Raw genomic sequence first — 23,667 nt, 5'->3', positions numbered from 1 at the left:
AAACAAAAAACAGCCTAGGCACGGGCGAATTGGAGCTTTGTTAAAAACAAAAAAACAAAATTCCAATAAACAACCTCACAGGCAACTGTGTTGGTGTTCTTTTCAACTCACAGAATTCGAAGAATTCTTAGTTGATACGTGCTGACATGTTGCAAAATATTTTGATTTTGGTGTTTCTTTGGAAAAGCCGAAAAGTGAGTGTGATTCTAAAAAGGCATCATTTCAAAAACTGAGAAGCCAATTGATAATTCCCTTCGCCGGGATGAAATCATGATATTGGTAGCGATCAGAAAAATTTTGCAACACTGTCAGTTCGTTTTGAAAAACATTACTCTCTGTAATAGAGGGTAATAAATGAAGTTGAGCCAATGGGGGAATACTCCACTCAAACAATCGACAATGAGATTGAACTTCAACAATAAACATTTTGACCGATATTATAAACAAAATATATGGCAACCCTTGCAATTCAGAGGAATTTTCATAACTAGAAAAATGAAGCTAATGCAATTTACTAAATGATTCAACTTAAGTCAAGGCATTAAAAATAGTCCTTTGTTTCATAAATTCGCTTAAAATATAACCATTTTTTCTCATTTTTATACCCTCAGCCTTTAGGCTAAAGAGGGTATTTACACTTTGATACGACCAAAAATGTGCCTCATCGAAATAATGGTTTTAGACCCCAAGTATGTTTGTACGATATCCGTTTCAGACAATTTTGAGTAGATCTAGCAATGTCCGTCCGTCTGTCTGTCTGTCCGTCTGTCTGTCTGGCTGGCTGGTGCGCACGATAACTCTCGAACGGATCAATCGATTCGGTTCAAATTTTGGGTATCGAAATATTTTGTCCAGATTCGATTTAAGTTCGAAGATGGGCTATATAGGTCCACTCCTTCAGGTACCTCCACCACAAATGTTCAAAAATTGTCACAAAACTTGTGCGCACGATAACTCTTGTAGGGAACAACCGATTGGGTCCATACTTTGCACAACGTGTAATTTCTACCAAACTTAGATGAGGTTCCAATATGGACTCAATCGGTCCACTCCTTCGGGTACCTCCCCCACAAAATTTCGGAAATGTTCAGTTTAGGACCTGGTCTCGAATCGCTTTGATTTTTGTTTACGCAAGTTGTATTCGCTGTCCTCTATACGACGCTGTAAGTTTCATTAGGGGCAAGTCCATACTTCCTGAGAAAAAAGCCTGAAAGCTACAAAAAACCCCATGACACCGTGTGTAGTGGTTGGAGCGCAAGATAACTTTTGAACGGATCTGCCGATTCGGTCCAAAATTTGGCTTTCGTAATATTTTGTCCAAACTTAGTTCAATTTCAAAGATTGATTATATCGGTCCACTCCTTCCGGTACCTACCTCACAAAAGTTCGAAAATGTTCGGAAAATTTGTGCTTACGATAACTCTTGAAGGGAGCAACCGATTTGGTCCATCCTTTGCACATCATGAAATTTCTACCAGATTTAGATGAGGTTCCAATATGGACTCAATCGGTAAACTCCATCGAGTACCTCCCACACAAAATTTCGGAAAAGTTCAGTTTAGGACCTGCTCTCGAATTGCCTTGGTTTTTGTTGCAACATCTTGTATTCACTGTTCCCTATACGAAGGTACAAGTTTCATCAGGGGCAAGTCCATACTTCCCGAGAAAATGGCCGGAAAGTTGCAAAAAGCCCCTATGACACCTTGTGTAGTGGTAGGAGCGCAAGATAACTCTCGAACGGATCTGTCGATTCGGTCCAAAATTTGGCCTTCGTAATATTTTACCAAAGCATAGTTTAAATTCGAAGATGGGCTATATCGGTCGACTCCTTCAGGTACCTCCCCCACAGAACTTCAGAAATGTTCGGAAAAATTTTGCGCACGATAACTCTTGAAGGGAGTGACCGATGTAATCCATACTTTGCACATGCTAATATATCTACCAGATATAGATCAGGTTCGAATAAGGACTAAATTTGTCTACTCTTTCTGGTACCTCTCACACAAAATTTCGGATAAGTTCACTTTAAGACCTGCTATCGAATCACTTGGATTTTTGTTGAAGCTATTTGTATACGCTACCACCATTACGACGGTAAAAGTTTTTTCAGGGGTAAGTCCATATTTCTTGCGAAAACAGCCCGAAAGGTGTAAAAAACCCCTATGTCACCATATGTGGCGGTCGAAGAACACGATAACTCTTGAACTGTTCAATCGATTTGGTCCAACATTTGGTCTTCGTCATATTATATCCAAACTTAGTCACATGGGCAATACCGGTCCACAACTTTCGGTACTTCTCCCCAATATTTAAAATATATCACTTTGGATCTCCTAATATTATATCAAAATTTAGTTAAACTTCTAAAATGGCCAATATAGGTCCCCCCTAAGAGTACCTGCCCTACAAAAGTTCAACATTTGTGTCTTGGCGCAGTTAATTCCTATTCCACATTATTGTCGGCAATTTCAAATGTCCAAAAAGGGCCAAATTCTGAAGAGACCTGAAATACATTCGATTTGTCCGGAGGTAAAAGTTTCGCTTCACTTTGGCTGAGGGTATATATCTGTCGGCAAAGCCGACTGACACTTTTTTACTTGTTAAATACAAATTTTTCTTCAAAATTAGTCATGCTTGTGCGGCTTTTTCTCCTTAAGAACCGCGAAGAATGGAAAAAATAAGTTGAGTTTCGAAAAATTGGGAATGTTTTACAGCGATTTGCATCTTTAAATTTTTTAAATGACGGCATGAATTTTTTGATTTTTGTCGTTGGGAGCATCCACTGTGCGATGGTTTGATTGAGTTGAATTAGTTTTTTGTTATGAGTGTTCGATCATACACAATCACACTCAAAGCCAGTCCCTGCCTTGGATATTTTTACCGAAGGTTTACAGCGATATTACGTTTTTCGTAGGCTAGTGTGATAAAAAAAGAGCTATCTATCGGTATCCCCGCAAATTTTTGGGCTTTAATTCTATCCATACTTTTGTCGGTGCATACGCCCAAAATTTTGAAAACCCTCCTACATACATAATTTTTTTGAAAAAAAAAGTATTTCAGTCCACACAGGATGAGGATATATCTCCGTCGGCAAAGCCGACTGATACTTTTTTACTTGTTATTAAAAAATTTCGGATTTTTATACCCTCAGCCTAGGCTAGAAAGGGTATATGAGGAAAAGTCAAAATTTTTTAGTTTCCATGAAGCCAAGGTTCGCACTATTATAATACGCGAACTATTGTAGTTTACCAGTAACTATGACTATTGCTGGATTAATTTAGATGTTTTTCTACAAAGCTCAAAAATTTAGCAAAAAATTTAATTTACGTGGTAGTTACGACCGCGTAAAGGAAAAAACATAGGTAAAAACACGTTAAAGCTAAACAGTTTTTTTACATTGCTATTCGATTTCTGATTAAACCATTCAAATGACGGACATCTGTCCAAAGTAAAAGTAGGAGAATACAAAATGAAGATTACACTTCTAATGTATCACTTTCCAAAATTTCCACTGCATCCACCTTTTATGGATGCTGACATTTTGAAGCCGGATTTCAGGTGTTTTTTGTATTTTTTATGTAACTGGGACGCGCATTCGGATATTTCGAAAAACCAATTATAGGATTAAAGAACTCGCGATTTCGCATAATCTGATATGTATATTGAGTATGTAGCCCACACAGCAGCAGGGTAATCTACTGCCAAAGGCCAAAATTTAGTGCGATATTTTTTCTAAAAAACCTATTTTTTGGGTACAGTATTTACAATATCGTTTTGAGTGTGCTGGTACCCCGCGATATTTTAGTTTTTCGACGATCCGGATCATATGAATCACACATCGTAAAAATCCATCTACTAGAACGGCGGAAATGGCTACTGCAAAAATTGAAAAAATTGCGAAAAATGTTTTTCAAAATATCGCTGACTAATTCGCGTTTTATGTGGATCGTTTCCATTTCAATGAAGAAAGTGAATCATCACTCGCGTTTGTGCGAAAACAGCGGTTTGAAAAATTTAGTGGCATGGGAGCTGTATCCGATTTATCCAAAAAATACTGTATGATGCTACATCCACTGTTCTTGATGGATTTTATTGAAATATGTTTAGATCGATGTATTTTTTCACGGTTGATAGTGAAATCGGATGCGCATAAAAAGTGTATGCACTTTGTGCAAATTCTAAGCATTATACAGTTTTTTTGCACACTAAACTGTAGACGATGCTACATCGTAGCCGCCAAAATAAATCTTGTAAAATGTATTCAAAGGAAAAGAAAACAATTCGTTGTATCGGGAAATCGCATGCGCATCACCTGATTTTGAGGATTTCGCGATTTTCATGCGTTTCGAAATATAGAGTTTTATTTCAAGACTATTCATCCATTTAAAGGAACCCAAAATTTATTTGAACGTTGCCCATATCTTCATCTAGATGTTAGCGTGTACTCGAGAAGTGATTAGAATAAAAAATGTGATTTTTTGTGTGAAATTTGACTAAAATAGGAGAATAACTCCGACCTAATTTTACTACATTTTCTTCAACCAACTCCCAAAACAAATTTGAAAAAAAATTTCTCTTACAAAAATTTTATAAATTCCCACAATATATTTTTTTGTTTTTGCTATAATATGCAAACCGCTAAACAGATTTGTATATTTTTGGTTTCATTTGAATCTTTGCGATGTTTAGATTACGTACATATTTTTTAAATATTTTTAGAATGCATAAACAGCTTGAATTTATTAAAACAAGTTGCAGACTACAATTTTTTTCAATTCTTTCTTAATTTCGGCGAAAATTTACAACTTTTTCACTAATGTTATGGGACCTCAGTAAACATATAGTATGTAGGGAGCCCCTAATTAAGAGAGTTTCTCAATATAATGATTAGAGTCTTTTAAAGATTTTTTTCTTTTTATCAGAATTGAAACCGCCACAACTTTTGCGCGCAACAACCAAAATTAGTATCTCGAACAGATTTAAGAATGGGATTTTTTCCCAATCTATGTACCAAAAATCTTTCATGTAGCTTCAAAAAAAATTTTAATTTTTTTTTTTATGGAAAACTAAAAAATTTTGTCTTTTCTTCATATACACTTCCATACGGGCACAATGTGCCTCATCGAAATAATAGTTTTAGACCCCAAGTATGTTTGGACGAAATGTGTTTCAGACAATTTGGAGTCGATTTAGCAATGTCCGTCCGTCTGACTGTCTGGCTGGTGCGCACGATAACTCTAAAACGGATGAGCCGATTTGGTCCAAAATTTGGCTATTGTAATATGTTGTCCAAAATTAGTTTAGGTTCGAAAATGGCCCATATCGGTCTACTCCTTCCTACCTCCCCCACAAATGATGGAAAATGTTCGGAAAATTTGCGCACGTTAACTCTTGAAGAGGGTAACCGATTTGGTCCATACTTTGCACATCGTGAAATGTGTACCAGACTTAAATAAGGTTTCAATATGGACTCAATCGGTCTACTCTTTCGGGTACCTCCCACACAAAATTTCAGGAAAGTTCAGTGTAGGGCCTGCTCTCGAATCGCTTTGATTTTTGTTGTAGCAACATATATTCACTTCCCCCCATACGACGGTACAATTTGTCCCATTTCACCCTTCCATGTATTCAAAAGTGCACATGCATAGGTCGCAAAAGTAGGAGATGAGTGTGAAATCAGTGAAGGTACTGCAACCTAAAAAATCCCTTGCTAATTGGGTTACACATTTATTTCAGACTATTATACATGTAACTGAACAAATAATATCCATTACTTAGCTTTTCTTCTCTTTTTGTGGGGTTTGGTGCATATGATTTAAAAGATATTCCTTAGGATATATGCCTGATAAAATAGTTATTGCACTGCAATACGCTGTAAACTTCTAAAATAGACAATGTTGATTGATTTTCCAGCATAGAGACAAGAAAAGTAAAATTTTTTTACGTCATAGGTATGTATATGGCAAAAAAGTTCTAACTCTACTTAACACACATACCATAAGACAAAAAATAACCCGTTATTTTAGGCAAGTAAAACTGAGTTTTTAAGTGAATTTTTCATTCATAGATTAAAGCGTAGAATAGACGGCTGACGGTGAGCAAAGGCTATAGTCGGGACGGAGCCGACTATGTGATACCCTACACTACAACGCCCGTACATAAGGCTTTCACTCGTAAACATTTCTTTTAGGGATGGCCAAAATATATATAATATATCACCATCACCAAAATCAATAACTTTCTTCCTCTCTGAGTTTTTCATCAGCCACAAAAATTGCGTGAAGTTCACATCAAAATTGCGATCTAAAGCGTGATTACAAAAAAAAAAATTGGAAAAGTGGGATATATTACCGACTATTGCGATATATCCGTTGTTTGACCACCTATGGCTACTTACTTTGTATCATTGTAAAGGTGAGATTTCCTACTTCCATTGTCAGACTTTGCTTTTGGAAGTTCACCAACCAAAGCTGTGATATTCGTCATTATAATTAAAATGGCAAAAATTAAAAGTTGAGTTTCATTAGCGACTATTGCGATATATTTGTTATCTGGCCATGATCTACAACCTACTTGACATAGTTAGAAAGGTGATATTTTCTACTTTGATTGCCAGGTTTTGATTTAGGTATACCCCTTTATAGATCCTGAGATAATTGCTTTGGAATAAAACGTTGAATTTTTCTCCAAGTAAGTTTTTTTTACCCATTCCGACCCCTGAATATTATCCGGTCATCACAAAAATCAGTAATCTTCTTCCCCTCCTGGACCCCTATTAACCAACAAAATTTCGTAACGATCCGATCAAAAATGCGACCTGTTACGTGATTTCCAAAAATGGAAAAATGGGATGCAGTACCGACTTTTTCTATATCTCCGTTATTTGGTCACCTACGCCAATCTTCATTGCATCATTGTAAAGGTAGGATTTGCTAATTTCATAGTCATGCTTTGCTTTCGGAAAGTACCCAACCAAAGCTGTGATATTCGTCATTATAACTAAAATCGCAAAAATGAAAAGTTGGGTTTTATTTGCGACTATTGTTATATCTTCGTGGTTGGAGCACATACGACAGCCTACTTTGCATCGACAGAAAGCTGATATTTGCTACTTTCATTGTCTGGTTTTGCTTTTGGTATACCCCTTACTTTTTTATATATACTTTTTTCCAAATAAGTTTTTTCCCCATTCCGACCCCTATATATTATCCGACCATCACGAAAATCTATAGGCTTCTTCACCTCCGGGACCCCCACCAACACCCAAAATTTGGTGGGGATCCAATCAAAATTGTGACCTGTAGCGTGATTACAAGGTTTAGATGGACAGGCAGACGGACGGGCACACATAGCCAGATCGACTCAGCTCCTCGAGACAATAATTTAGATATATAAGTATGGGTCTACGACCATTATTTCGATGCGTTACAAAGTTTTTAGCCAAAACCAACTTATAATGCCCTCCCCACATAGTGGTGTACGGTATAAAGATCTACCGTTTGATTTGTTGTGGTTTTCTAGCATGTTCTATTACAGTTAAGTAACAGATTCAACACGTTTAATTTATTATATCCTTTAAAAAAACAATAAAAAACAAACAAATTCGAGTCTTTTTTGATCCGACTGCACGATTAACAAGTAAAAACGTATCAGTCTACTTTGCCGACAGAGATATACCCTCAGCCTGTGTATATTGAAACAATTTTTCCCAAAATACGTATGTATTTAGGGGGTTTTCAAAATTTTGGGCATTTGAACAGCCAAAAATGTTGATTAGTATTAAAGGTCAAAAGTTTTTCGGAGGAGGTACTAAAAGGAATGGATCGACATTGACCGGTATGGAAGTGGATCTCCAGCCACAACATATGGTGCCAGAGGGGTTTTTTACACTATACGGGCTGTTTGCTTAAGAAGTATGGACTTGCCCCTAAAAAACTTTTACCATCGTAATTTAGGCAGCGAATGCAAGTTGCTTCAACAAAAATCAAAGTGATTCGTTATTAGGTCATAAAGTGAACTTATCCGAAATTTTGTGTGGGAGGTACCGGATGGAGTGGACAAATATAGTCCATATTTTAACCTGATATATATCTGGTAGATATATTAGGATGTGTAAAGTATATACCAATTCGGCCACTTCCTTCAAGAGTTACCGTACGAACAATTTTTCCGAACATTTTTGAACTTTTGTGGGGGAGGTAACTGAAGGAGTGGACCGATATGGCTTATCTTCAAAGTTAAACTATGTTTGGACAAAATATTACTAAGGCCATATTTTGGTCCGAATCGGCAGATCCGTTCGAGAGTTATCTTGCGCTCTAACCACCTCACACGGTGTCATAGGGGTTTTTTGCAACTTTCATGCTATTTTCTCAGGAAGTATGGACTTGCCCCTGATAAAACTTGTACCGTCGTATGGAGGGCAGTGAATACAAGCTGCTAAAACAAAAATCAAAGCGATTCGAGAGATGGCCCTAAACTGAACTTTTCCGAAATTTTGTGTGGGAGGTACCCGATGGAGTGGGCCTATTAAGACCATATTGGAACCTCATATTACTCTGGTAGAAAGTTTTCGCTATACAAAGTATGGACCAAATCGGTCACTCCCTTCAAGAGTTATCGTGCGCACAAACTTTCCGAACATTTTCGAACTTTTGTGGGGGAGGTACCGGAAGGAGTGGACCGATGTAGCTCATCTTCGAACTTAAACTAAGTTTGGGCAAAATATTACGAAAGCCAAAATTTGAACCGAATTGGTTCATCCGTTCGAGAGTTATCGTGCGCTCCAGCCAGCAGGACAGACAGACAGACAGACGGACGGACATGGCTAGATCGGCTCAAAATTGTCTGAAACACATTTCGTCCAAACATACTTGGGGTCTAAAACCATTATTTCGATGAGGCACATTTTCATCGTATCAAAGTGTATATACCCTCCTTAGCCTAAAGGCTGAGGGTATAAAAAGCTGGAATGTGAGCTCATTTTCTGATCATAAATGACTCCTTTGTCGGGAGGAAAACGTAACCTCAGGCGACTCTTCTAAACAAATCACAAATGAGTCTTCCTCTGCATTAGTTTCGAGTCATTTTTGCCCATTTTCTGATGGTATATAAAGTCTTTTTCGAGTCGTATTTCAATCATTTATTGGTGTTTTGTTGATTAATTTGGAACCCTTTTCGAGTCTTTTTAGAGTCATGTTTATAATCATTTATGAGTCTTTAGGGAGTCATTTATGAGTCATTTTATTAGACGAAATAAATTAAAAGAATTTTCTTTTTATTCTTTTTTGTTTATTTCCTTTGTTTTGTTGTCTTTTCTGCTTTGTTATGTCTTTTAATTATCCTTTATGTTGCGCGGTGGTTAGTATACTGCTTCTTCATTGCACTTGGTAAACCCTGTTGTGTTGTGTTTGTCTGTACCTTTAATATTATACGTTACATTTATATCAAAGTTTTGTAGAAAGTGTATATTTTTTTTTTTTTTTTTTTTTTTTTCAATTTCATTTTATTTGCAATCTATTTACAAGAAAATAATAAGCAAATTTCTTAAATACTTAAAAATAACAGAATTGTTAAATTCCAATGAATTCAACAATATATACATATTACATTATTGATTTTATATAATTACAAACAATTTAGATAAATGGGAGATCTAAGACATGATTTCGTTTAAGTCTCCTGACTTCATTTGTGTCATCTAATAAGTTAATAGCTAATACATTGCAGTGGTTGCTTAATCTGTTTAAATAATTATTGCTTATCTTTTTGATTTCATCTTTTATTTTGGGTATTTTGAGGTCATTGTGAATTGAGTTGTTGTTAAGGAACCAAGGAGCATCTGTAATTAATCTTAACGTTTTAGACTGATACCGCTGAAGTATTTCAATATTGGAATTACTAGCTGTACCCCACAATTGAATTCCATACGTCCAAATCGGTTTTAATATTGTTTTGTATAATATTACTTTATTATTTAAATTTAATTTAGATTTTGGACCAAGAAGCCATCTCATTCTATTAGTTTTAATATTTAACTGTTGCCTTTTAAAAGATATGTGTTTCTTCCAAGTGAGTCTTCTATCTAGATGAAGGCCAAGATACTTAACACACTCCGCTGAAGGAATAACAACTCCACTTAATGTTGGGGAAGGGCAAACTCCATTTCTTAAAGTAAACGTAATGTGGGTAGATTTTTCAGTGTTCACGTTAATGTTCCACCTGTTTAACCATTTTTCTGTCAAATTTAATTGTGTTTGAAGAGCATTAGTGGCAGTGATAGGACTCATAGATGTAGAAAGAATTGCAGTATCATCTGCATAAGTAGCAATAGTAACGTCGTCTGTAACAGGCATATCTGCTGTGAAAATAGTGTATAAAACTGGACCCAACACGCTTCCTTGTGGGACGCCAGCTTTAATTGTTCCAACCATCGATTCAGCACCATTAACGCAAACATAAAAAGTTCTTTCCTTTAGATAAGAATTTAATAATAAATAAAATGGAGCCGGTAAAAGCTGCTTAAGCTTATATAAAAGGCCTTGATGCCAAACTCTGTCAAAAGCCTGTTTAACATCCAGGAATACTGCAGAGCAATATTGTTTATTCTCCAAACATTCTCTAATTACTTTTACTATCCTATGGCATTGCTCAGGGGTGCCATGCTTTTCTCTGAAACCAAACTGGTGTTCAGGAATAATATTGATATCTTCAAGAATTGGTAGAAGCCTCTTTTTGAATAGTTTTTCAAATAGCTTTGACAGGATTGGCAAAAGACTAATTGGTCTATACGATTGTACGTGGTTTTCGGGTTTACCTGGTTTGGGTATCATAATGATTTTTGCATGTTTCCATTGTATAGGAAAGTGAGAAAGTCGTATAACAGAGTTGAAAATTAGTGTGAGAAATACCACAGCTTTCTTGGGTAACACTTTCAAGACCTTTTGATCGATTAAGTCATTCCCTGGTGTCTTCTTTTTCAAATTTTTAATTTCACCTTTAACTTCTTGATAAGTAAATGGTTTGATGGGTCTGCACATTTGACATGCAACGTGTAAAAAATCTTCAGTTTCCTTTGCCTGATCAGTATCGCATTGTTCAAAAGGCGTAAATGAAGTTTCTAGATAAGTTTTAAACGTTTCAGCTTTATCACTGCTTGTTCTACACCAGTCACCATTGGTATTTTTAATTGGGACATTTCTCTTCTGTGGCCTCTTAAGATATTTCGTGGCTCTCCATAAGTTATGATCATTATTACTTTGATCTGGGTCCAAGTTTTTCAGGAAATTACCAATTGATTCGTTTTTGTAGTCGCTTAATCTTATTTTTAGCTGGTTGCTGGCTCTATTCAAATTTGTTTTGTCTATAGGATGTCTGGTAGTTTGCCAAATTTTACGTAATCTTCTTTTCTCACGAATAAGTTTTCTTATTTCTCTTGTTATGTAAAAGCTTCCATCGTTTTTATGTATTTTTTGCGGAGTGTATAAATTAGCTGCTTCGTGTATAACTCTTTTCATATTATCTATGGCACTTTCTAGTTCCTTACCAGTTTTAATTGACAAATTCAGATCCAAATTTTGACTAATCCAGTGTTGGAACATAGGGATATTAGTTTTAGACGTAATTAACATATTGTTTTTCTGTTCTTCAAGGGAGCCGGTTTTAAGATTAATAATGATGGGGCTGTGATCTGAATTTAAGTCGTAACATTCAGTTATATTGAGCATTGATTGATTTATTCCAGAATAAACAAAAAAGTCCAACAGATCTGGAACTTTATTTGGGTCTGCAGGCCAATATGTGGGACTTCCAGTAGACAATATATTATAATTGTTTGAAGAAATACATTTATACAGTTCTCTTCCCTTAGGGTTTGATAATCGAGAACCCCACCATACATGTTTGGCATTAAAATCGCCGCCAATGATAAATTTATTGCCAAGTCTATTGAAGATATTTTCATATTGGCTGCATTTAATGTTGAATCTGGGAGGAAAGTAAGCGGAATAAATAGCAATTTTTGAGTTGTCGCATATTATGTTAATTCCTGCTGCTTGAACAAAAGAATCAATAATTGGTTCAGCTTCTTCATATACAAGCTTAGACTTAACAATTATCGCTGCACCTGCATGTGCTCTATCATCTGGATGGTTAGCAGTTATAACATCATAATCTTTTATTCGAAAAAAGGATTTGCTGGTGAAATGAGTTTCGGAAATTAATAGTATGTCGACAAAATTGTTGTGAAGAAATAATTCTATTTCATTTTTATGATTAGCTATACCATTGGCATTCCATTCTGCAATAATAAGACCTACTTGCATAGTTTTGTCATGAGTAATGACATCATATTCATTAATGAATTTGTTAGTTCAATTTGTTTACTTAACATTGATTCAATTTTTGTTAAAAGATTGGCCTCTCCGGAATTTCCGGCATTTTCACCTCTGATGGCTTGAGAGTATGACATAACATTTTCTGGGTTGTGGGTAGGATTTACGTTATAATTATCATTCATTTCATTATTTCTTGCATACATTCGTGGTGATTTTTTCTGCACAAGTTGTTGGTATCTTGGGCAACCCTTGTAACTGGCAGTATGCATGTTCAAGCAATGAACACATTTAGGTGCTTCATTTTCCGGTTTCTGGCATTCCTTAGTGGAATGCCCAAGGCCACATTTAACACATCTATAAGGCTTTCGACAATAAGATTTAGTATGCCCAAATTCTTGGCATCTAAAACACTGCACCAAATCATCAAATTTTCTTGGGGGTTCTATTGTCACATTATTATTGAAGAATGAATCAATATCATAAATTTCTTTATTGTTATTTTTGGGATCTAAGTCCACAAAAAACATTGGCAATGGCTCCTTGGTTCTACGACTAACAATGTTTCGTACACTCCTCACATCGTGACCTTTACTCATTAACATAGCTTTAATGTCAGATACATCTGTAGAATGATGAATACCCTTTATGACTACTCTAAAAGCTCTATCATTTTTTAATTGAAAAGTATGAAAGCTGATTTTACGTTCATCGAAATATTTAACAATTTTGCGAAATGAATCAACAGTTTTAATCATTAAACGAACATCACCCCTATGTAAGGACTTAAAATTGAAATCTTCAATTGGAATAACTTTGCATAAACTATCAATCATTTTGCTAATATTTTGAACATCGGGTACAAAAATTCTCACTCGTATCATTGTCGATAGGCGATAGAGCACTGTAGCGGTTTGATGTTGATGGTTGGTTGTCATCAATTTGCATTCGTTTAGACATATTAGGTAAGGGAGACCCATTCATCCTCCTCTTATTAGAGACAACTTGCCAGTTGTCGTCATCATCACTTTTGTTCTTCACACCAGAACTATCATTAGTTTGTTTCTTCTTTGCTTCGTCACTCATGGTGACGAAGCAACTCACTTGACTATTTTGTTTTTTAAGTTGTTGTTACAATACTTGGCGCACAGTGCGTGCATGCACTGCAAGCAAGGTGCGTTGTTTGTACTTAACTTCAATTAAACGAAATTGAAGACCGTTACACTTGTTAGGAAGTTGTTGTTACGATTTTACAGAAGATTTAGTAATGCGGTTTTTTGCAACGACACGTCTAGTCTGTATCAGAGTTCGACAACGACTGAGAAAGTGTATATGAGAATTATTTACAACCAAACAAAACTAAAACAAAACAATCAGATTTTAATCACCTAACAGTTCAAAATATGATCAGAAGATACATAATTATAATCACTTTTCAAACACCTGCATGACCCTTTTTTGATTAAGCATTTTTCAATCTTCCAGATGATTAATATGTGACAATAAATATAAAAAAATGGTCACATTTTAAACACATCAATGATTTATTTGTGATTGCTACACATTTGTTGTTGTATTATAAATTGTACTTTTTTTAATCATTGCAGGGAGTCACTTTCGAGTCTCTTTCTGATCATACAAGCGACTTAATCAGTTTTTGATCACCAAACGGACTCTAAAAAGACTCCGCAATGTGATTTTTGAAAAAAGCAGTCTTCCAAATGCTATCTGGGAAAGCATTTTAATACTTACATTCACGTATATAATAATGTGTGGCATATCCAAAGTAAGAACCCACAGCTATATGCACCAACCATATTATGCTTGTTCGAACAATGTTTATGGTTCTCCTTTTGCTGTTATCGGCATCAATAGTTTCATTTAGTTCATAATCAGTCATGGGCTTATTGAAACCGTTTTCCCTCATCTGAAAATGTAAATACATAATTTTTAAAATTCTTTAACTGATAATTCATAATTTCACCTCCTCACCGGAAAAGGAGTTATTTATTTCGCCATTATTTTTTGAATTTGCCATAATCTGAAAGTGTTAAGGAAGACTATTGTGAAAAGTATAGTTTTTATGTAAAATCGATATTATATTAAGACATTTCATAAAATGTTTTAGTCTTTCGAAATCTCTGATTTACAATACACTTTATGCCGATTCACTGTTAGAATGTTAAGAAGAGAAGTAGTATGCCCGCTAAGATGTTGCTAGTCGTAAACAAGCTTATTTATTATTGACACACGTTTGTATTTTCACGATATTATAATTCGTTGGCAGATTATTTAAATTGTGTCTGCGAAGCATTGCACACCGTATTCAATTTAAAAAATTAAGATAAAAGTTTATTTATTCTTTAGCACATTTTCACTTCCATATTTCGACATTCTTATCCGTTGGACATTTAAAACAGTTATTTTCGTTATGACATATTAAAACAGCTTGCAGTTCAGCTTTTGTCTTCTGTTGTAACAGCTTTAAATAAATATGAGGACATTTACATATGTTTTTTATCACATTTCTGTAATTTGCATTTTTAATCAAAGATAATTTGTAATTTTTTCTTTATTTAACTTTAAAATTTGTAAAACCTTTTCACTTTCATCGGCTAAAATGGTTTCAGCTGACCCGCTCGAACAAATGTTTCGTCAATAACAGTTAACAGAGAACTGAGTTATTTTGGATCTTAACACGTTTGTGAAATGACATTAGCGGCAATAATTTTTTATTGCGGAGATAAAGACCAAATGTAGGCGAGTTTTATTTGAGCAAATATAATTTTTTTTGCAGAGAGATGTGAGCTTGTTTTTTGATAAACAAATTTGATTCGAGTCGATTATACGATAAATCTCAATTTAAACTACATACATATATACTCTCTTACTTCCTAAACAGTTTTGGACACAAACTGTCTGTCATTAACCTTACTATATAAAAGATAATAAGCTCTCATGTTCGATTTGTTTCTTATGGAAATAGTTAACAATATTGTGGCAGTTAAAAATATTTTATTCATATAGTGTTTGAAGACACTTAATATGCATTTCACTTTAAACAAGATAACTTATCTTAGATGTAGTATATATTGTCTAAAGATAATGAAAACGATATTGTGATAGAGGTTTTTAACCCAATGTCAATCCAAGTACCTGTCTAATTAAAATTTGTCAATTTTTACAAATATCAATTTTATTGGTTATAAATGATTTTATGATTGAAAACAAAACAAAAAATGATGTACAAAATCGTATGTTATAAATTGATAATAAGCGGTGATAAGCTATAACCTGATATAAGTACAATTAGTGTACACACCCTCGCACGCGCCAATTTAATTTTTGACTATAAAACGTGAAATCTCCAGTCAATTTTCCATGCTGATACATGCTGCCATGGCAAAATAAATAAATAAATTATAAAACATAAAATATAAAATATAAAATATAAAATATAAAATATAAAATATAAAATATAAAATATAAAATATAAAATATAAAATATAAAATATAAAATATAAAATATAAAATATAAAATATAAAATATAAAATATAAAATATAAAATATAAAATATAAAATATAAAATATAAAATATAAAATATAAAATATAAAATATAAAATATAAAATATAAAATATAAAATATAAAATATAAAATATAAAATATAAAATATAAAATATAAAATATAAAATATAAAATATAAAATATAAAATATAAAATATAAAATAGAACATTGGTGGCGTTTATTTAATTGGGATAGCTGTTACAATTTTGATTTTTCAAAATATTCTGGCTTAATCCCTTTTGTTGTTTTAATATTTAAAACAACGAGTTTATTAGTGGAGAAGGTTTGGCATTGTTCGCCAAGGGGTAAGGCAAGGAAGACTAGTTTCGATCCACGCCACTGGATCTCATCAGTTCCCTTTGTTTCTTGTTTGTGGATATTCTCCACCGAAGTTATTTTTCAATAACTTCTTCAACAAGGAACTTTTTATACCCAAACATCAATCGTCAGCTCGAAGTATAAACGTAAACAAAGAAAACCCTTCAATGAGAAGTTTTTCTTTGGTAACCTAACACAACTCCGACGAAAGTGTTTACGAAACAAAGCAAACCTTCTTCCACTCGTATGTGTCGTTGATTTTTCAACAAATGCACATACCCAAATGCTGTTTGGTAGCTTATATACCAACAACACACAAAACCGTGCCAGTGTTTCTCAAATAGAACATTGGTGGCGTTTATTTAATTGGGATAGCTGTTACAATTTTGATTTTTCAAAATATTCTGGCTTAATCCCTTTTGTTGTTTTAATATTTAAAACAACGAGTTTATTAGTGGAGAAGGTTTGGCATTGTTGGTATATAAGCTACCAAACAGCATTTGGGTATGTGCATTTGTTGAAAAATCAACGACACATACGAGTGGAAGAAGGTTTGCTTTGTTTCGTAAACACTTTCGTCGGAGTTGTGTTAGGTTACCAAAGAAAAACTTCTCATTGAAGGGTTTTCTTTGTTTACATTTATACTTCGAGCTGACGATTGATGTTTGGGTATAAAAAGTTCCTTGTTGAAGAAGTTATTGAAAAATAACTTCGGTGGAGAATATCCACAAACAAGAAACAAAGGGAACTGATGAGATGCAGTGGCGTGGATCGAAACTAGTCTTCCTTGCCTTACCCCTTGGCGAACAATGCCAAACCTTCTCCACTAATAAAATATAAAATATAAAATATAAAATATAAAATATAAAATATAAAATATAAAATATAAAATATAAAATATAAAATATAAAATATAAAATATAAAATATAAAATATAAAATATAAAATATAAAATATAAAATATAAAATATAAAATATAAAATATAAAATATAAAATATAAAATATAAAATATAAAATATAAAATATAAAATATAAAATATAAAATATAAAATATAAAATATAAAATATAAAATATAAAATATAAAATATAAAATATAAAATATAAAATATAAAATATAAAATATAAAATATAAAATATAAAATATAAAATATAAAATATAAAATATAAAATATAAAATATAAAATATAAAATATAAAATATAAAATATAAAATATAAAATATAAAATATAAAATATAAAATATAAAATATAAAATATAAAATATAAAATATAAAATATAAAATATAAAATATAAAATATAAAATATAAAATATAAAATATAAAATATAAAATATAAAATATAAAATATAAAATATAAAATATAAAATATAAAATATAAAATATAAAATATAAAATATAAAATATAAAATATAAAATATAAAATATAAAATATAAAATATAAAATATAAAATATAAAATATAAAATATAAAATATAAAATATAAAATATAAAATATAAAATATAAAATATAAAATATAAAATATAAAATATAAAATATAAAATATAAAATATAAAATATAAAATATAAAATATAAAATATAAAATATAAAATATAAAATATAAAATATAAAATATAAAATATAAAATATAAAATATAAAATATAAAATATAAAATATAAAATATAAAATATAAAATATAAAATATAAAATATAAAATATAAAATATAAAATATAAAATATAAAATATAAAATATAAAATATAAAATATAAAATATAAAATATAAAATATAAAATATAAAATATAAAATATAAAATATAAAATATAAAATATAAAATATAAAATATAAAATATAAAATATAAAATATAAAATATAAAATATAAAATATAAAATATAAAATATAAAATATAAAATATAAAATATAAAATATAAAATATAAAATATAAAATATAAAATATAAAATATAAAATATAAAATATAAAATATAAAATATAAAATATAAAATATAAAATATAAAATATAAAATATAAAATATAAAATATAAAATATAAAATATAAAATATAAAATATAAAATATAAAATATAAAATATAAAATATAAAATATAAAATATAAAATATAAAATATAAAATATAAAATATAAAATATAAAATATAAAATATAAAATATAAAATATAAAATATAAAATATAAAATATAAAATATAAAATATAAAATATAAAATATAAAATATAAAATATAAAATATAAAATATAAAATATAAAATATAAAATATAAAATATAAAATATAAAATATAAAATATAAAATATAAAATATAAAATATAAAATATAAAATATAAAATATAAAATATAAAATATAAAATATAAAATATAAAATATAAAATATAAAATATAAAATATAAAATATAAAATATAAAATATAAAATATAAAATATAAAATATAAAATATAAAATATAAAATATAAAATATAAAATATAAAATATAAAATATAAAATATAAAATATAAAATATAAAATATAAAATATAAAATATAAAATATAAAATATAAAATATAAAATATAAAATATAAAATATAAAATATAAAATATAAAATATAAAATATAAAATATAAAATATAAAATATAAAATATAAAATATAAAATATAAAATATAAAATATAAAATATAAAATATAAAATATAAAATATAAAATATAAAATATAAAATATAAAATATAAAATATAAAATATAAAATATAAAATATAAAATATAAAATATAAAATATAAAATATAAAATATAAAATATAAAATATAAAATATAAAATATAAAATATAAAATATAAAATATAAAATATAAAATATAAAATATAAAATATAAAATATAAAATATAAAATATAAAATATAAAATATAAAATATAAAATATAAAATATAAAATATAAAATATAAAATATAAAATATAAAATATAAAATATAAAATATAAAATATAAAATATAAAATATAAAATATAAAATATAAAATATAAAATATAAAATATAAAATATAAAATATAAAATATAAAATATAAAATATAAAATATAAAATATAAAATATAAAATATAAAATATAAAATATAAAATATAAAATATAAAATATAAAATATAAAATATAAAATATAAAATATAAAATATAAAATATAAAATATAAAATATAAAATATAAAATATAAAATATAAAATATAAAATATAAAATATAAAATATAAAATATAAAATATAAAATATAAAATATAAAATATAAAATATAAAATATAAAATATAAAATATAAAATATAAAATATAAAATATAAAATATAAAATATAAAATATAAAATATAAAATATAAAATATAAAATATAAAATATAAAATATAAAATATAAAATATAAAATATAAAATATAAAATATAAAATATAAAATATAAAATATAAAATATAAAATATAAAATATAAAATATAAAATATAAAATATAAAATATAAAATATAAAATATAAAATATAAAATATAAAATATAAAATATAAAATATAAAATATAAAATATAAAATATAAAATATAAAATATAAAATATAAAATATAAAATATAAAATATAAAATATAAAATATAAAATATAAAATATAAAATATAAAATATAAAATATAAAATATAAAATATAAAATATAAAATATAAAATATAAAATATAAAATATAAAATATAAAATATAAAATATAAAATATAAAATATAAAATATAAAATATAAAATATAAAATATAAAATATAAAATATAAAATATAAAATATAAAATATAAAATATAAAATATAAAATATAAAATATAAAATATAAAATATAAAATATAAAATATAAAATATAAAATATAAAATATAAAATATAAAATATAAAATATAAAATATAAAATATAAAATATAAAATATAAAATATAAAATATAAAATATAAAATATAAAATATAAAATATAAAATATAAAATATAAAATATAAAATATAAAATATAAAATATAAAATATAAAATATAAAATATAAAATATAAAATATAAAATATAAAATATAAAATATAAAATATAAAATATAAAATATAAAATATAAAATATAAAATATAAAATATAAAATATAAAATATAAAATATAAAATATAAAATATAAAATATAAAATATAAAATATAAAATATAAAATATAAAATATAAAATATAAAATATAAAATATAAAATATAAAATATAAAATATAAAATATAAAATATAAAATATAAAATATAAAATATAAAATATAAAATATAAAATATAAAATATAAAATATAAAATATAAAATATAAAATATAAAATATAAAATATAAAATATAAAATATAAAATATAAAATATAAAATATAAAATATAAAATATAAAATATAAAATATAAAATATAAAATATAAAATATAAAATATAAAATATAAAATATAAAATATAAAATATAAAATATAAAATATAAAATATAAAATATAAAATATAAAATATAAAATATAAAATATAAAATATAAAATATAAAATATAAAATATAAAATATAAAATATAAAATATAAAATATAAAATATAAAATATAAAATATAAAATATAAAATATAAAATATAAAATATAAAATATAAAATATAAAATATAAAATATAAAATATAAAATATAAAATATAAAATATAAAATATAAAATATAAAATATAAAATATAAAATATAAAATATAAAATATAAAATATAAAATATAAAATATAAAATATAAAATATAAAATATAAAATATAAAATATAAAATATAAAATATAAAATATAAAATATAAAATATAAAATATAAAATATAAAATATAAAATATAAAATATAAAATATAAAATATAAAATATAAAATATAAAATATAAAATATAAAATATAAAATATAAAATATAAAATATAAAATATAAAATATAAAATATAAAATATAAAATATAAAATATAAAATATAAAATATAAAATATAAAATATAAAATATAAAATATAAAATATAAAATATAAAATATAAAATATAAAATATAAAATATAAAATATAAAATATAAAATATAAAATATAAAATATAAAATATAAAATATAAAATATAAAATATAAAATATAAAATATAAAATATAAAATATAAAATATAAAATATAAAATATAAAATATAAAATATAAAATATAAAATATAAAATATAAAATATAAAATATAAAATATAAAATATAAAATATAAAATATAAAATATAAAATATAAAATATAAAATATAAAATATAAAATATAAAATATAAAATATAAAATATAAAATATAAAATATAAAATATAAAATATAAAATATAAAATATAAAATATAAAATATAAAATATAAAATATAAAATATAAAATATAAAATATAAAATATAAAATATAAAATATAAAATATAAAATATAAAATATAAAATATAAAATATAAAATATAAAATATAAAATATAAAATATAAAATATAAAATATAAAATATAAAATATAAAATATAAAATATAAAATATAAAATATAAAATATAAAATATAAAATATAAAATATAAAATATAAAATATAAAATATAAAATATAAAATATAAAATATAAAATATAAAATATAAAATATAAAATATAAAATATAAAATATAAAATATAAAATATAAAATATAAAATATAAAATATAAAATATAAAATATAAAATATAAAATATAAAATATAAAATATAAAATATAAAATATAAAATATAAAATATAAAATATAAAATATAAAATATAAAATATAAAATATAAAATATAAAATATAAAATATAAAATATAAAATATAAAATATAAAATATAAAATATAAAATATAAAATATAAAATATAAAATATAAAATATAAAATATAAAATATAAAATATAAAATATAAAATATAAAATATAAAATATAAAATATAAAATATAAAATATAAAATATAAAATATAAAATATAAAATATAAAATATAAAATATAAAATATAAAATATAAAATATAAAATATAAAATATAAAATATAAAATATAAAATATAAAATATAAAATATAAAATATAAAATATAAAATATAAAATATAAAATATAAAATATAAAATATAAAATATAAAATATAAAATATAAAATATAAAATATAAAATATAAAATATAAAATATAAAATATAAAATATAAAATATAAAATATAAAATATAAAATATAAAATATAAAATATAAAATATAAAATATAAAATATAAAATATAAAATATAAAATATAAAATATAAAATATAAAATATAAAATATAAAATATAAAATATAAAATATAAAATATAAAATATAAAATATAAAATATAAAATATAAAATATAAAATATAAAATATAAAATATAAAATATAAAATATAAAATATAAAATATAAAATATAAAATATAAAATATAAAATATAAAATATAAAATATAAAATATAAAATATAAAATATAAAATATAAAATATAAAATATAAAATATAAAATATAAAATATAAAATATAAAATATAAAATATAAAATATAAAATATAAAATATAAAATATAAAATATAAAATATAAAATATAAAATATAAAATATAAAATATAAAATATAAAATATAAAATATAAAATATAAAATATAAAATATAAAATATAAAATATAAAATATAAAATATAAAATATAAAATATAAAATATAAAATATAAAATATAAAATATAAAATATAAAATATAAAATATAAAATATAAAATATAAAATATAAAATATAAAATATAAAATATAAAATATAAAATATAAAATATAAAATATAAAATATAAAATATAAAATATAAAATATAAAATATAAAATATAAAATATAAAATATAAAATATAAAATATAAAATATAAAATATAAAATATAAAATATAAAATATAAAATATAAAATATAAAATATAAAATATAAAATATAAAATATAAAATATAAAATATAAAATATAAAATATAAAATATAAAATATAAAATATAAAATATAAAATATAAAATATAAAATATAAAATATAAAATATAAAATATAAAATATAAAATATAAAATATAAAATATAAAATATAAAATATAAAATATAAAATATAAAATATAAAATATAAAATATAAAATATAAAATATAAAATATAAAATATAAAATATAAAATATAAAATATAAAATATAAAATATAAAATATAAAATATAAAATATAAAATATAAAATATAAAATATAAAATATAAAATATAAAATATAAAATATAAAATATAAAATATAAAATATAAAATATAAAATATAAAATATAAAATATAAAATATAAAATATAAAATATAAAATATAAAATATAAAATATAAAATATAAAATATAAAATATAAAATATAAAATATAAAATATAAAATATAAAATATAAAATATAAAATATAAAATATAAAATATAAAATATAAAATATAAAATATAAAATATAAAATATAAAATATAAAATATAAAATATAAAATATAAA

The 23,667-nt window shown here is 24.8% G+C and overlaps 1 protein-coding gene across 2 annotated transcripts in view; it reads right to left on the bottom strand.

The window, feature by feature from the left end:
• LOC141387332 (uncharacterized transporter YutK-like) overlaps positions 1-15,071 on the bottom strand; it is a 31,199-nt gene extending 16,128 nt beyond the window's left edge. Inside the window, exons 1-3 of one of the 2 annotated variants that reach the window (XM_073956885.1) lie at positions 14,931-15,071; positions 14,325-14,373; positions 14,085-14,259 (exon numbers count right to left, since the gene is read on the bottom strand). In XM_073956885.1, the coding sequence (XP_073812986.1) occupies positions 14,085-14,259 (175 nt within the window). In that variant the 5' untranslated portion in view covers positions 14,325-14,373; positions 14,931-15,071. Of the gene's footprint in view, positions 1-14,084; positions 14,260-14,316; positions 14,374-14,930 lie in introns of both variants that reach the window. The other variant, XM_073956884.1, reaches the window with a different exon arrangement.
• Between the last annotated feature and the right edge of the window lie 8,596 nt (positions 15,072-23,667).

This window comes from Musca autumnalis, unplaced genomic scaffold, assembly GCF_047663935.1.
Source record: "Musca autumnalis isolate F117 unplaced genomic scaffold, ASM4766393v1 scaffold_5, whole genome shotgun sequence".
NCBI lineage: Eukaryota > Metazoa > Arthropoda > Insecta > Diptera > Muscidae > Musca > Musca autumnalis.
The sequence above is the reverse complement of the archived record's forward strand: the minus strand, read 5'-3'. Positions and strand labels throughout refer to the sequence as shown.